We start from the raw sequence: 14321 nt of genomic DNA, 5'->3' as shown, positions 1-14321 counted from the left end.
CCGCACCAGCCGGCCAGTTGGGCTCATCACTGTTTTATAAATGGGGAAGAAAATGGGCCCAGGAGGTTAAGATGCCCAATTTAGGATTTAAACTTATCTTCCAGTGTCCCTCATTCAATATGTATTTAAGTGCTTGCTATGCCCAGGGCTAGCACCAGGCCCTGGGAAAACAGCAGTGAGCAAGGACACAGCTTCATCCTCATGGAACTGACAGTCTAGAGAGGGGACAGACATGAATTGTCACCCCAGCACATGTAAGATTTCACAGGTGACATGTTCTGCTAAAGCCTCCAGTACAGATGCTGAGTAAGTATATCAGGGAAGGTCTCCCTGAAGAAGGGATGTGACCTAATTGGATGAAGAGGGGACGAAGAGGATCCTATGTGGAGCACATGGCGTGCGCAGAGGCCCTAAGTCCATGCTGGAAGTGGGCCTGGTGAGGGCCAGTCTGAAAGAAGGCCCATGTGACCGGAGGGCAGGGAGCAAAGGGGGGTAAGATGAGGCTGGCGAGGCTTCAGGGACAGGACCCTGCCAAGACCTTGTAGACTACTTTAAAAGTTCCCAGAGCAGTGGAGTTTTTTTTAATGTGCAGAGATTAATAAAATTAATACTTTCCTTCCCACCTAGGCTAATAATCAAATGAACAGAGGCAAGTTAACAGGAGAAAAATGTTTAATACATGTTCCTGGGGAATTCACACAAACATGAAAAGTTCAAAGACACTATTGAGGCAACATTCAATATTTATGACATTTTTGGACAAAGAAAAGGGGTTGGTGAATGGGTAAAATGGGCGATTTACAGGTGGCTGAGGAAGAACGGATTATACATGGCAGGAAAATTCTTGCCAGGCAATTCAGAAACAATGGGACATGAGGTATCTAGCTAACAGGCCTGGACTCTTCCTGACTAAAGCTAGGGTAAAGATTTTTAAGATGATTAAGCCAAGATTCCCTTCCTAAAGCAGATCTGTCCGAATCTTAGGCAGCAAAGGAGTGAGGGTCAAAGGTTCTGAGTCTTGTTTCTCAACAAACAGCTTAAAATCAATATCCCAAAAAGACAGCTTAAGGGTGGCAAAAATTTAGTTCCTTTCAAATGCTTTTAGACTTTGGAGGAAAAATAACAGGTCAGATTTGTACTTAGCAACCATCACCTGGACCCCACGAGAACGGGGTCAGAGCAGGTGTGGGTTACTGCAGACCTGCAAGGTGGGTCAAGGAGAGACATGCGACTGAAAAGATTTTTAGGAAGAAAAGAGAACTCAATGGATTGTACGGGAGTGAGAGGGGGCGCCCAGGATGGCTCCTGGGTGGCTGGTTTCACTTGTGGAGATGAGGCATATGTAAAAGTGTTTTCTCTCCTCTCCCCCACATTGCCTTTCACTAAAGATTTGGTGAGTGCAGAGAGAACAAGTTCAAGCAAACAAACAGGCTTAAAACATAGTTTTCAACAAAGAGTAGCACTTTTTTGGTTGCCAAACTGATTGAGGAGCACTGATAGCTTTGGCAGGTGTTAGGGTTGCCGAAGGAGGTATACATAAGGCCAAAAGAAGAAAAATTATGAATTAGGTCATCTGGATTCCAGATGGGCTGACCCCCAAAGTGGCGCCCAGGAACAGTGGAGTCTTCCTGACTAAAGCTAGGGTGATTTTAAAGGAGTCAAGAGATTTTAAAGGACTCTAGGCTGGCGTTTTCTGGCAGAGAATGCTCTGGGCAAGTTGGATCCGAGGAAGGTCCCAAGGGGATGATGGTTTTAGCAAGTGGAATGTGAAATGGAATGTGGCCTCAGTGAAAGGGAATGGCTGCTGTGAAGTGGCCTCAGGTCAGTCGCCAGGGGATAGTATCGATTTAGTTATTTGATGAGACCAAACAGCAGGCAAATTGTGTCAGAGATGCGGAAAAGTTCTACCCAGAGGGCAGGAGTCCCACACACCAGGACTGTTTCATCTTTCTGGAATCAGATCCAGGGATCAGGTGAAGGAGAGTGAAGGGACAGGCGGCACATTGCATCCGCCTCCCTTTCCTTTGATTTTTAAAGATGGGAGGGAGAGGAGAGAGACATATCGATTGGTTGCCTCCCCCACGCGCCTCAACCGGGAGAGTGGAGCCTGCAACCCAGGGAGGTGTCCTTGACCAGGGATGGAACCCACGACCCTCCAGTCCGCGGGCCCAGGCACTACCCACTGGGCAAACAGGCTAGGACCCGCCTCACTTTCGACATTAACTTTAAAACAATCATTCAAAAAATCGGGACTTTTTTAAAACGCCGCGGGACGTGGGACAAATTGTTAAAAAGCGGGACGTCTGGTCACCTTATAATTTAAAAGGGGGTTAGAGAGAACTAGGATGGTTTTCACGAGAAATTGAACAAAAACGAAAGCTTTCATTTAAAAAAGGTGCATGAAACCTTGTGCACCTGTCCTTCCCGCTGGAACGCTCGTTGCAGGGTGGGCTCCCTCTCACCTCCGCCCACGCCCGCCCGTCACCCCGGGCCGCGCGCTGCCCGCTCCGCCCCGGGACGGGAACCTCGTTCCCCGGCACCGGCTTTCCCCGTCCACGCTGGGCCCCGGGGCTCCAGAGGAGGGAGTTCACCCTGTCCCGGGGGTCCCCACGGACCCCTCCGGGCAGCCCACGGGACCCGAGCCTGGACGCCGCCTCCCTGGGCTGGTCCCGCGGGCGCCTCTCGAGCGCGGTTCCCCGCCCCGCGGCGGACCGGCGGTGTGCGCAGGCGCGCCTCCGACCCGCCCACTGTGACGTCAGCGCGGCCGTTAACGCTCAGTGGTGTCGGCGCGCGATTTAAAAGCAGTTGAGGCGACGCGACGGCAGGATGGGACCTCCGGGCCCAGGTGAGGGCGGGCGTGCGGGGGCGCCGCGGGCAGGCCCGGCGCGAGGAGGGTCCTGCGGCCACGGCCGGGGCCGGGCCTGAGCGGGTCCGCGGAGTTCGCGGCCCAGTCGGTGCCTCAGCTCTCCGTCGGCCGGGGGCCTGGCGGGGGGAGGGGAGGGGAAGAGAAGGGGGAGGAGGGAGGAGGGAGGGCCGGCGATGCGCTCCGCCAATCAGGACGCGGCCTCGGGCGTCCGCTCGGTTCGCGGACGGAAACCGTCTCCCCGGGTACCGCCGCGCCGGCGTCTCCGCTCCCAAAGGCCGTTTTCTAGGAAGGCGCGTTAGAGCCGCTTGGTCACCGCTGTATGCTTAACACGCTCGCATTAAATTTTACTTCCATCCCACCAATACTGAATGCTCCTTTTGGGCCAGACGCAGAGACACAGTAAAGAACAAGTAAGATGCCAGGCTGCTGTGTTCTGGTTGGGGAGACAGACAATAAACGAACGAAATAATTTACCGGTGAGACCGAGACTGAGAGCTGTGATTGAGATAGCGGGGGGAGGGGAGCCCTTACAGAGACTGGGAACGTATTTCGGGCAGAGGAGCAAATGCAAAAAAGAGGGCTAGCAGGAAGGGCCTGGCGTGACCTAGGGCGGGGCTTGGAGACTACACAGTGAGCAGGTCTCTCGGGTGAGCAGGGGCCTCTGTAGGCCTTGGTAAGACATTTGGGAATTTAGAGTTATATTTTAGACATGATAAATTACTTCCCTCAGAGGCAGGCAGGTGGAAGGAAGGGGTCGGTAAACACAGGATAAGGGATGAGAGATTGCCGTTCAGAAAGTGGCCCATGGCCGAAGGAATCAATTTGGGTATCATCATCATAGTTTGTAAAACCATGGGAACAGGTGAAAAGCCTGTAGAGAAAACTACAGGACCAACATTTAGAAGCTGGAAAGAAGGAAGAAAGTTACAGAGGCCAAAAGTGTTTCGAGAAACGGGGTTGCCAGCTTGCTTCAAATGCTGCTGAATCTCAAGAGAGATGAGGCCTGAAAAGTGCTGGATTTGGTGACTTGAAAATTGTGGGTGATCAATGATAGTTACAGGGTGGCGGGGGTGAGGGTCAGACTAGAGGGAGCTGAAAATGAGTAGGAGGCGAGAAAGGGAATGCAGAAAGTGTTCTTTGAACTCAGTAACCGTGATGCATGATGTCAAAAGCAGTGCGAGAATCGGAGAATGTTCCAGGAATTGAAGAGTGCCTCTAATCCCATCTTCAGTCTCCCTCTTAGACACATTCCTTCACCAACGCTTCCTATTTCTGTTCTCTTCTCCCAAGTCCAGCTCCTTCCTTACCTTGCAGTGCCCACATCTAAATAGTCACAAACCCTCTTGATTCAGTCTCTAAAAATGTCTCTTACCTCCTACCTTCCTGTTTTTACTTTTTCTTTTGTTTTGATCTCATCTGAGAATTTTGTTAATCACTCCTCAGCTTGTGGGAAGTTATCAGGGAAACGTGAGGTTCTTGTATGTTTTCTTTTAAAAAAAATTTCTAATCACCACTCTTTTCCTTCCCCTTACATGGGCAAAAAAATTCAGTGTTTATTATGTATCTTCCTATGAAATTTGTGCTATAATGTACATATGTATTTTTTAATATCATGAATTCTGAACCATCTGAGATACACATTCTTATTCTCATTTAGAGGATGAAGAAGCAAATGGCTTTGGGCATTATGTTTCAGATTTTCCCAGTTAGTAAGTGATGGAGCTGGGGTTTGAAAACAGGCTTTCTGTTTCTTAAATTTGGAAATTTTCTTCCAAGGTCTCTGATTCCTCATCTCTCTCTTCCAGTGATCTTGCTTCTCCCAATCATAAAAGACTCAGCACTCACTACCATAGTCACACCCTAGACCACATGTGTCAAACACAAGGCCTGCGGGCCAAATCCGTCCCGCCAGGCCTTGCAATGTGGCCCGCACCGCGCTGTCATCACTGCACTCCGCTGCGTTTCCATCACAATGACAGTTTATGACTGTTCAGTAAACCATTCGGCCTGCGATTTAGGCTGGATTTTAGATTTTGGCCCCTTCTCTGATTTCAGAGTTCGACACCCCTACCCTAGACCTTGTCATTATCAGCAGCACTACTCTACAATCTCAATTTTAAGACCCCCTTTCTCAATACCACTCCTAGCTTTCCAACCCACTCCCTCTGTTCCCTGACTCCAACAATCTTTTGATGACCCAGCAGATCCAATATTCTTTTCACTGTTCCTACTTCTCTCATGACCTTGTTCCCTCCTTAGTTAGCTTACATTCTATGGTCAGTGTAATCACTCCCTTTTATCCACCTGCAACCCCTTGCCCTCTTCTTACTTTCTTACACTTGCTTGACTAAATCACAACTCTGGTTAATCCAACTTTGCCTACTCTGCCCAGTGCACTGGATGGCCAAGGGGACCCTAAGACTACTCAGCAGTCACGCTTTATTCTCGGATTCACCCACTCCTCTCCTAGATGGTTATTTCCTTCCTTCCTTTTTCTTCTGAAATCTCTTCCCCAACCTTTACACTTAATTGTGGAGTTTTCGGTTTTCACTTGCTTTCTATTTTCCTAAGAAAAGAAAATCAAAAGAGATCATCCAGCCCAAGACGGTTTTGCCCAGTGGTTAAAAGGTCAGCCTGTGGACCAAAGGATCTCGGGTTTGATTCCAGTCAGGGGCACGTACCTCAGTCCTCAGAGGGGTCCGGGCCCCTATGGGAGACAACCAATCTAGGTTTCTCTCTCACATCGATATTTCTCTCTCTCCCCCCATCCTTCCCCTCCCATTCTCTCTAAAAATCAATAGAAAAATATCCTTGGGTGAAGCTTTGAGAGAGAGAGAATATCCAAAGTCCACCATTGAATCTGCTCCCCTAGCCACAACTTAAGGTTGGGGGTCACCACAACATGAGGAACTGTATTAAAGGGTCGAGGCATTAGAAAGGTGGAGAACCACTGCTCCATAGGGACTATTGTGATTACACTGGGAGATGAGAATTGCATCCATCATACCAGCTATTGATGGTTGCCCCCTAATCTATCTCTGCTTGTCAGTTCTGCTCCATTTTCAATTTTCATCACAACAGCCATTGTGATTTTCTTGAAGCAGAAGTTAGATCACTTTATTTCTCTTCTCACCATTGTCCAATTACTTCTCTTCTCACTCCACCTGAAAGCCACAATCTTTTCAGTGGCCTGTGAATAAGGCTCTACCCCCTGTCAGCTGTCCTTCCCTTACCCTGACTTGGTGTCTGCTCTACCAGGCCCTGGAGAGCCTGACCCCATCCTCTCTCCCTCCACTTTAGCCACATGGCCCCTCAGACATGCCAGGCACGTTCCAGCCTCGGTGCTTGCAGTTCCCTCTGCCTCGGTGTAGCTTCCCCCAAATATCTCTGCGGTCTTGTTCTGAGGCTTCCTTCCTAGTGAAGCCTCTCCTAACCACAGTAGTTAACAGCCTCTGCCTCCAGTCCCGTCCTTCCGGGCTTTACTTTTCTCCGCACAGTCATGGTCATGCAGCATGCCATCTATTTTCCGACTTCTTGTATGAAAATGTTTAAAACACAGGGACATTGAAGGCCAACACAACAAACAGCTTATACTGAGTACCTAGATCCAACAATCGCTAATGGGCCAACCTTAGCCCCCCCTTACATACACATATTTTTTTTTTTTTACCAATTCAGATGAAAGTTGTAGACATCATGTTATATCACCCCTAAATTGTTTCTCATGCATCTTCTAAAAGTAAAGATATTCTACATACCATAATAATCATTATCACATGTAAGAAAATAAAAATTAGTTTTAAGCGGAAAACCAGTTCTGCTCAGTGGATAGAGCGTCAGCCTGCAGACTGAAAGGTCCCAGGTTCGATTCCTGTCAAGGGCATGTACCTTGGTTGCGGGCACATCCCCAGTTGTGGGGGTGCAAGAGGCAGCTGATCAATGATTCTCTCTCATCGATGTTTCTAACTCTCTATCCCTCTCTCTTCCTCTCTGTAAAAAAAAAATCAATAAAATATTTTTTTAAAAATAAATAAAAATTAGTTTTAAAAATCAGTATTCTCTCAGATTGTATTCCAAATTTCCCTTTTTGTCCCCAAAATATTTCTAGCTGATTTTTTTGTTTGACCAAGGATTGGCTGAATGTTAAGACTTTTTTTTTTTTTTAAATATATTTTATTGATTTTTTACAGAGAGGAGGAGAGAGGGATAGAGAGCTAGAAACGTCGATGAGAGAGAAACATCGACCAGCTGCCTCCTGCACACCCCCCACCGGGGATGTGCCCGCAACCAAGGTACATGCCCTTGACCAGAATCGAACTCGGGACCTTTCAGTCCGCAGACTGACGCTCTACCACTGAGCCAAACCGGTTTCGGCTGAATGTTAAGACTTTTGCTTGTTTGTTTTGTATGCCTCTTTGGTTTCTTTTGATTGAGAAGACCCCCTTTCCCCCCTGCATTTTTTTTGACACTGACTTCTCTAAGAGACTAAGTCAGTTGTCTTGTAAACTATCTCACATCCTCGATTTGTCTGAATGTTTCCTTGTAATATCATTTAACTTGCTCCTCTATTTATATATATATAGTGTGGAGATGCATGGGCCTGGCATCTCCACACTACCTCGAGCATTTTGGGTCTTGATTTTGAAAAGTTACAGCATCATGGATTCACGCCAGAGTTTTTTATTTTTTGTTTTGTTTTACAGAGAGGAAGGGAGAGGGATAGAGAGTTAGAAACATTAATGAGAGAGAAACATCGATCAGCTGCCTCCTGCACGCCCCCTACTGGGGATGTGCCCGCAACCAAGTTACGTTCCCTTAAACAGAATCGAACATGGGATCTTGCAGTCTGCAGGCCGACACTCAATCCACTGAACCAAATCGGTTTTGGCTGCTCCTATATTTCTTATAAAATGGAAGTTAGATCTAAAATCTTAGTTACATTTAGTTTCCCCATCTTTGGCAAAAATATCTTATGGGTGATGTGAGTTTCATATTTTGTCCCATCAAGAGATGAGTCAGTCAAGCTGTCTCCTTTTTAGAGAGGCTACATTGATTGTTTTTTGTTTTTTTTAAATAAATCTTTATTGTTCATATTATTACAAATGTTCCCCATTTTTTCCCCCTCCATTGCTCCCCTCCACCAGGTTCCCACCTCACCCTCTGCCCTTTCCCCACCCCCCATTGTCCTCATCCATAGGTGCACAGTTTATGTTCAGGCTCTTCCCACACCCCCCACTCCCCTTTTCTCCGAGAATTGTCAGTCCACTCCCCTTCCATACCTCTGATTCTATTACATTCACTAGTTAATATTGTTCAGATTTTTTAATTCCCTTGGCTTTTAGTTTCACTTGTTGATAGTTATGTATTTGTTGATCATAATTTTTATCTATATCTTCTTCCTCTTCCTAAAGAACCCCTTTCAGCAATTCATATAATTCTGGTTTGGCGGTGATGAACTCCTTTAGCTTTTATTTGTGAAGCTCTTTATCTGGCCTTCAATTCTGAGTAATAGCTTTGCTGGGTAGAGTATTTTTGGCTGTAGGTTCTTTGTATTCATCACCTTGAATATTTCTTGCCATTCCCTTCTGGCCTGCATGGTTTCTGTTGAGAAATCATTTGACAATCGTATGGGTGCTCCTTCATAGGTAACTACCTGCTTTGCTCTTGCTGCTTTTAATATTCTCTCTTTGTCTTTTGCTCTTAGAATTTTAATTATGTTGTGTATTGGTGTGGTCCTCTTTGGATTCCTTTTGTTTGGGGTTCTGTGTGCTTCCTGGACTTGCAAGTCTATTTCTTTCCCCAGGTGGGGGAAGTTTTCTGTCACTATTTCTTCCAGTATTCTTTCGATATCTTGCTCTCTCTCATCTTCTGGGACCTCCATAATTCTGATGTTGGTTCGTTTGAAATTGTCTCAGAGGTTTCTTACATTATCTTCAACTTTCTGGATTCTATTATCTTCTTGTGTCTGTGGAGGAGTGTCCTCTGGCTCTTTGTGTTCCAAATCTTTGACTTGATTCTTGCGATCTTCCATTCTGTTTTTAGGACTCTGTATAATATTTTTTAGTTCAGACAATGTATTCTTTATTTCTAGTTGATCCTTTTTCATATCCTATAGGTCTTGTTTATTTTATTGGCCTTTTCTAGGAAATTTTTGAAAAACCTTATAAGCGTGGTTTTGAACTCTATATCCAGTCGCTTCTTGTCCTCCATTTCTTTTGTTTGTGATCTGTTTCCTTGTCTCGGCATTTTCACAGCTTCCCTGAGTTGGTAGGGTGGCTTTGTGATGTCCTATATGATTGATTGGGTCAGCCTCTCAGTTACCTGAGGTGGACAGTCTTGGTGTAGCCCTTTGTGGGCTGTGTGTGCAGTCTTGCTGTTAAGCCTTGCTTGTTGTTGGTATCACTTGGAAGTGTTGATCTCCAAGCTGATTGGCTATGAGGATCAGAAGTGTCTCAGCTAGGAAGGTTTCTGTATTCTGCTTGGATGGGGCGGAGTTTTGGGGTGGCACAGACAAGCTTTGGTGAATCCCGAAGATTGGTTGCAGGCACACGCACCTCTTTGGTATAGGCGCAGACAAGCTTTGGATTCCTTTCTGTCCCTCCCTAAGAGAGTCCTATTCGGCCAAACGAGAAAGCTAGCCACTGGAAGGGCTTCTGTGCTCTGCTTGGATGGGGCGGAGTCTCGGGGTGGTGCAGACAAACTTTATTCAGCCCCTCCCTACAAGGGTCTGGTTTCTGAGTCCCGCAGTAATGGCCGCTGGCTTCATACACCTCCGAGAGATCTCTGCCCACTGCCTGACAGTCTGGCCTCTCCCTGCCTGGGGCCGTCTATCAGGGCAATAGGGTGATTCTGTTTTCCTCCCGAACAAGAAAGCTAGCTCCGCATAGGCAGTCTGCCCTCTCTGCGCAGGGAGTAAGCCAGTAGTGAACTTGGCCCGCCCTCTCCGCGTTCCGCAAGCAAGCCAGCAGCCAAGTCGGCGGCCGCCTTTTCGCATGCACAGTTCTCTGCAACTTCACAGTTCCTGAGGTTCAGCGTGCCTTCTCTCTTCCCAGATGGTAGAGCCTTCTCTCAGCCAGCCGTCCAGGGCTTCAGGGTGATGTTTCCCCTGCTTTCCAGTTCTAAATTCAAATTTCTTGTCGTAGGCTGCATTCAGGTGTCTACCCTATGCCGCCATCTTGGTTTCTCCTACATTGGTTGTTTTGTTAACTTGGTGACTGCTAGACTTTGTTGTTAGAACCATCCTTCCCTTTGCAGTTACCGAGCAATCTGTGGGTGATTCTTTGGCATGTTATATTTATTTTACACATTTGTGTTGTTTATTCTCTGTGTCCCATTGGGATTAGAACCTGGTTTAATCTGACTTAATAGCCCATATCTCACCCTTATCACGGCATCTGTTTCTCTCCCCTGGGAGTATGCGTATGTGTCTGTTGTTCTGTTAGTTTGTGAGCTTATCAGAGGCAGCAACTTTCTCTTAACCCATCTTTATAGCCCAGTAGTGCTGGGGTTCACATAGTGATGTTTGTCCCATGGGGAAGGAAGCATCAGCAGCCCCTCACCCCCAAGAAAAGCACACTACAGAGGCTCAAGCCATAGACTCTTAAGTTGGCAGCAGTCTTGGTTGGCATTGTGCAGTGCACTTCCATCTAATGATAGGTCCCAAGTCCCCTTTAGATCTAGGAAACATTCTGTTGAAGGTTCTTGAGCAAGTGTTTTGTTCCATCACTGTGAACACAATGAATCACTGTTCTTCAGAGACCCGTGGACACTCCCTCAATGCCTCACCATCAAAACGGGTGTTCTCGATGCCCCCACCTAAGAAGGCCCCTCTCAACACTCCTGGCACTCCAGTTCTTGAAGACTTCCCTCAGAATGACGACGAAAAGGAGCGTCTGCAGCGGAGGCGCTCCCGGGCCTTTGAGCTACAGTTCAGCATAGATTCGCCCCGTCTGCTGGCCTCCCCCTCCAGTCGGTGAGTGTGTTCTGGGCTGCCTCCTGGGGTGGCCCACCACCGTGACATGGTGCATGGGCCTGGCATCTCCACACTACCTCGAGCATTCTGGGTCTTGATTTTGAAAAGTTACAGCATCATGGGTCCACACCAGAGTTTTTTATTTTTTGTTTTTCATTTAGGAATATTGACATTTCAGCTACAATTCCAAAGTTTACAAACACACAGATTACAGAGCATTATTCCACCTGTATCAAACTCTCCACTGAAAACGTGAGTATCTACTGGGGTTTATCAGTGAAGCTTCTGCAGCTTGAGCACCGGGAAATCTAGCCTTGATTCTATAGAGAATGCATGATCCGTAATAACTGTGTATTTTTATTCTCCAGCGACTCCTCTTAGTGTTGGTGCTTTCATTATGGTTTTACTGTTTCTTATATACGTTTGGTGTACCTTCTGACAGGTTGCCTGTCACCTGCAGTATATCAGCATGGCTTGGCGATAATAGTGTGGGCTCTGGAACAGATAGTAGAGTTGTGGAGCTAAATGTGAGTTTTAGAGCTCACTTGAATTAGAATCCTGTCTCTGCCACTTATAAGCTGTGTGGTCTTGGCAAGTCACTCAACCATTTGCTGCAGGGTCCTCTGTAGAATGAGAATAAGAATAGTGCCTGCTCATAGAGTTGTTCTGCGGGTGATGGGGTCCCTTGGTGTACAGTATTTATTTATTTATTTATTTATTTATTTATTTATTTATTTTATTATTATTTTTTAATATATTTTATTGATTTTGTACAGAGAGGAAGGGAGAGAGAGAGTCAGAAACATCGATGAGAGAGAGTCATCGATCAGCTGCCTCTTGCACACCCCCTACTGGGGATATGCCCGCAACCAAGGTACATGCCCTTGACCGGAATCGAACCTGGGACCTTTCAGTCCCCAAGCCGACGCTCTATCCATTGAGCCAAACCAGTCCCAGCTGGTGTACAGTATTTAGAACAGGCTGCACAGTGAGCACTCAGGAGTCATGCGCTGTGACTCTCTAGGACTTGAGAATGAGGAGGGACACATATGTATTAGTTGTGTCTCGAGTGTTTGTGGGAATTGATATCTGGGGCAAGATGTGGGATGTCCCTGTTTAATAAAACTTAGCTACCTCGTAGCGTAGCATCACTTATGTAAACCTCTGCTATAAATAACAATTGTTTCTGCAATTTTCTCTTTCTAGAAAATCACTACCAAGAATGCTTTTGGCTTGCATTTGATTGATTTCATGTCAGAAATTCTTAAACAGAAAGACACCGAACTGACCAACTTTAAAGTAAGAAGGATATCACCTTCTCTTGTATCTGAATTAATGATGAGTATTTCTGATACTTAGTATAGCACAATCATTAAATTCTACAAACACATGAGATTCTCCCTTGTTTAAGACATATTGTTAACTACCGGTACTTTACTTTCTTTTCCTTAACTGACGAAATGTAGAAAAGCTATCTTTCTGTTATGTTGTCTAATCCCTGTCAGTCTTAGGGATCTTTGTCACTTTTTTCATACGGACAGGTAAATATTTTATGAAGCTTGCTGTGTTTTGCCTGTTCAGCACACCCTTTTTATGTATTCCCACAAGTACAGCTCTGCTTGTCTGACTAGGTGGCTGCGGGCACTCTGGATGCCAGCACCAAGATCTATGCGGTGCGTGTGGATGCTGTCCACGCTGACGTGTACAGAGTCCTTGGGGGGCTGGGCAAAGATGCACCATCTCCAGAAGAGGCAGAGAGCCATGCTGCAGGTACGTGTGTGGGCTTCTTAAAGGGTGTGGCACGTGGTTATGTGAGTAACACATTGGAATGAAGTCACAAGCAGTCAGTTATCTTGTGAAGACATGGACATTTTCCGATTTGTCTTGAGAAGCTTTAGATTTTATTTAGGTCTGACTGAGTGAACATCACCAGTTAGGGAACTTCTGATTTGTGGGTCTTCGGAAATTGACCTTAGAAGTTTAATTGAGTAGTTTGGTTTCTCCTTCAGCTGCAGATAGATGTGCCTGTTGCTGTGAGAGAATGGCATGTGTTTGTCCCCGTCACTCTTTAGAGTTTTGAGGAACTTGAAGTTCAGTTGCACCCTCCAAAGCAGTCCTTGCAGTACACAGTCTTATTCCTTCTTTAGATGGAAGTGTGACTGAAACAGGAACTACTAGAAAGGCTCCAAAGCCCAAGAAGAAGCACTCGCACAAAACCATCGAGCAGAATATAAACAACCTCAATGTCTCCGAGGCGGATCGGAAGTGTGAGGTGAGGAGCCGTGTGCACACTGTGGTCTCTGACTCATTTGAGACGTGGGTGCTGAGCCTGCCTTGCTGATCTGTGCTTGTTTAGGTCTCAAGGGGTAAAACATTCAACAGGTCTCTTCAGTGTCATCCTTTAGCCTTTCAGAAAGACTGATGGGCAAGTCCCTGCTTTCCCTCAGTGTTTCAGAATGACTAAGTAGAAGAAGATGGCAAATTACGGAGAAATCTGATTAAAACATTTCTTAGTACATGCAGCAATGCTGGCATTAGTGAACTTTTATTCTGTACTTGCTAGGCCCCTGTGCTGCCCTGAGAGTGTGAACATTGTTAACGTATTTAATCCTTCTAACATCCTTGCTACATTTTATGAAGAGGTGATTGAGGTGCAGAGCTGTTAAGTAACTTGCCCAAGATGACACAGCTAGTCTGTAAACCTGGATGGGAAGCTAAGTGGTCTGCTCCAGAGTCCTTGCTGTAAGCAGCCAATACAATTTGGCAAACTTAAGGAATCTGCTTACAGGAGTGGTGTTGGAGCTTCATTTATAATTATCACAGTTAATTGAAGCAAACAAGTGCTGCCAGAATATTTTTAAAAATTTTGCTATTATAAACAATATCTCTATGAACATTTTTGTACATAACATCTTTGCACTCTTCTGGAAGTATATGTATAAGAAAATTCTCAAAAAAAGTTTGTACTAACTTGCTCTCCCACCAACAATGGTCTAGATTACTTCTTTGTTATCTCCATGACATTCATAAATGGTAATTAAGGTCACGAGACTGGACTTGATCACCAGGGGGATGTTTGCATGTGGAAGAAGGACTGAGCCCTGGGGGATGCCCCAATTTTAAGAGTTGAGTAAGCTGAAGGGAAAACATCCAGTAGGTCTGAGGAAAGCCAGGACAGAATGGTATCCAAATGAGGGAGCGTGGGAGTTTCAGGGAGGTGGGAATGACGAGCCACGTTAAATCTGGCGACCTGAAGCTGCTAATGAGCTTGGAGGGGCCCTGTGGAACTGAAGCTCAAGCCTCCAAGAAAGAGATCCTTCTTGGCTGTGCTGGTGCTCCTGAATTTGGAAGAAGGGCTCATGGGCCAAGCACCCAGAGAGCATGCTGCTTGGTGCTGGTGTCTGCGGCACACAGTGGGGCTGGTTCTTTGAGTGAGAAAAAGGAGATTGATGCAGCTACTGTTACAGGGAGGGCCTGTCACGT

At 46.3% G+C, this 14321-nt stretch overlaps 1 protein-coding gene across 6 annotated transcripts in view; it reads left to right on the top strand.

Annotated features, from left to right (window-relative positions):
* Positions 1–14321, top strand: part of NCAPH (non-SMC condensin I complex subunit H) — a 42482-nt gene that overhangs the window by 6566 nt on the left and 21595 nt on the right. For 3 of the 6 annotated variants that reach the window (XM_036453975.2, XM_036453971.2, XM_036453976.2), the window contains exons 1-6: positions 2700–2845; positions 10622–10838; positions 11000–11090; positions 12045–12137; positions 12470–12608; positions 12986–13110. In XM_036453975.2, coding sequence (XP_036309868.1) covers positions 2827–2845; positions 10622–10838; positions 11000–11090; positions 12045–12137; positions 12470–12608; positions 12986–13110 — 684 coding nt within the window. In that variant the 5' untranslated portion in view covers positions 2700–2826. Of the gene's footprint in view, positions 1–2699; positions 2846–3157; positions 3277–3492; positions 3514–10621; positions 10839–10999; positions 11091–12044; positions 12138–12469; positions 12609–12985; positions 13111–14321 lie in introns of those variants that run through there. The other 3 variants (XM_045587262.1, XM_036453973.2, XM_036453972.1) reach the window with 3 other exon arrangements.

The sequence above is a fragment of the Pipistrellus kuhlii genome, unplaced genomic scaffold (genome assembly GCF_014108245.1).
Source record: "Pipistrellus kuhlii isolate mPipKuh1 unplaced genomic scaffold, mPipKuh1.p scaffold_m20_p_27, whole genome shotgun sequence".
Taxonomy (NCBI): domain Eukaryota; kingdom Metazoa; phylum Chordata; class Mammalia; order Chiroptera; family Vespertilionidae; genus Pipistrellus; species Pipistrellus kuhlii.
Note: the sequence above shows the minus strand (reverse complement) of the source record. Positions and strands in the feature narration are given on the sequence as shown.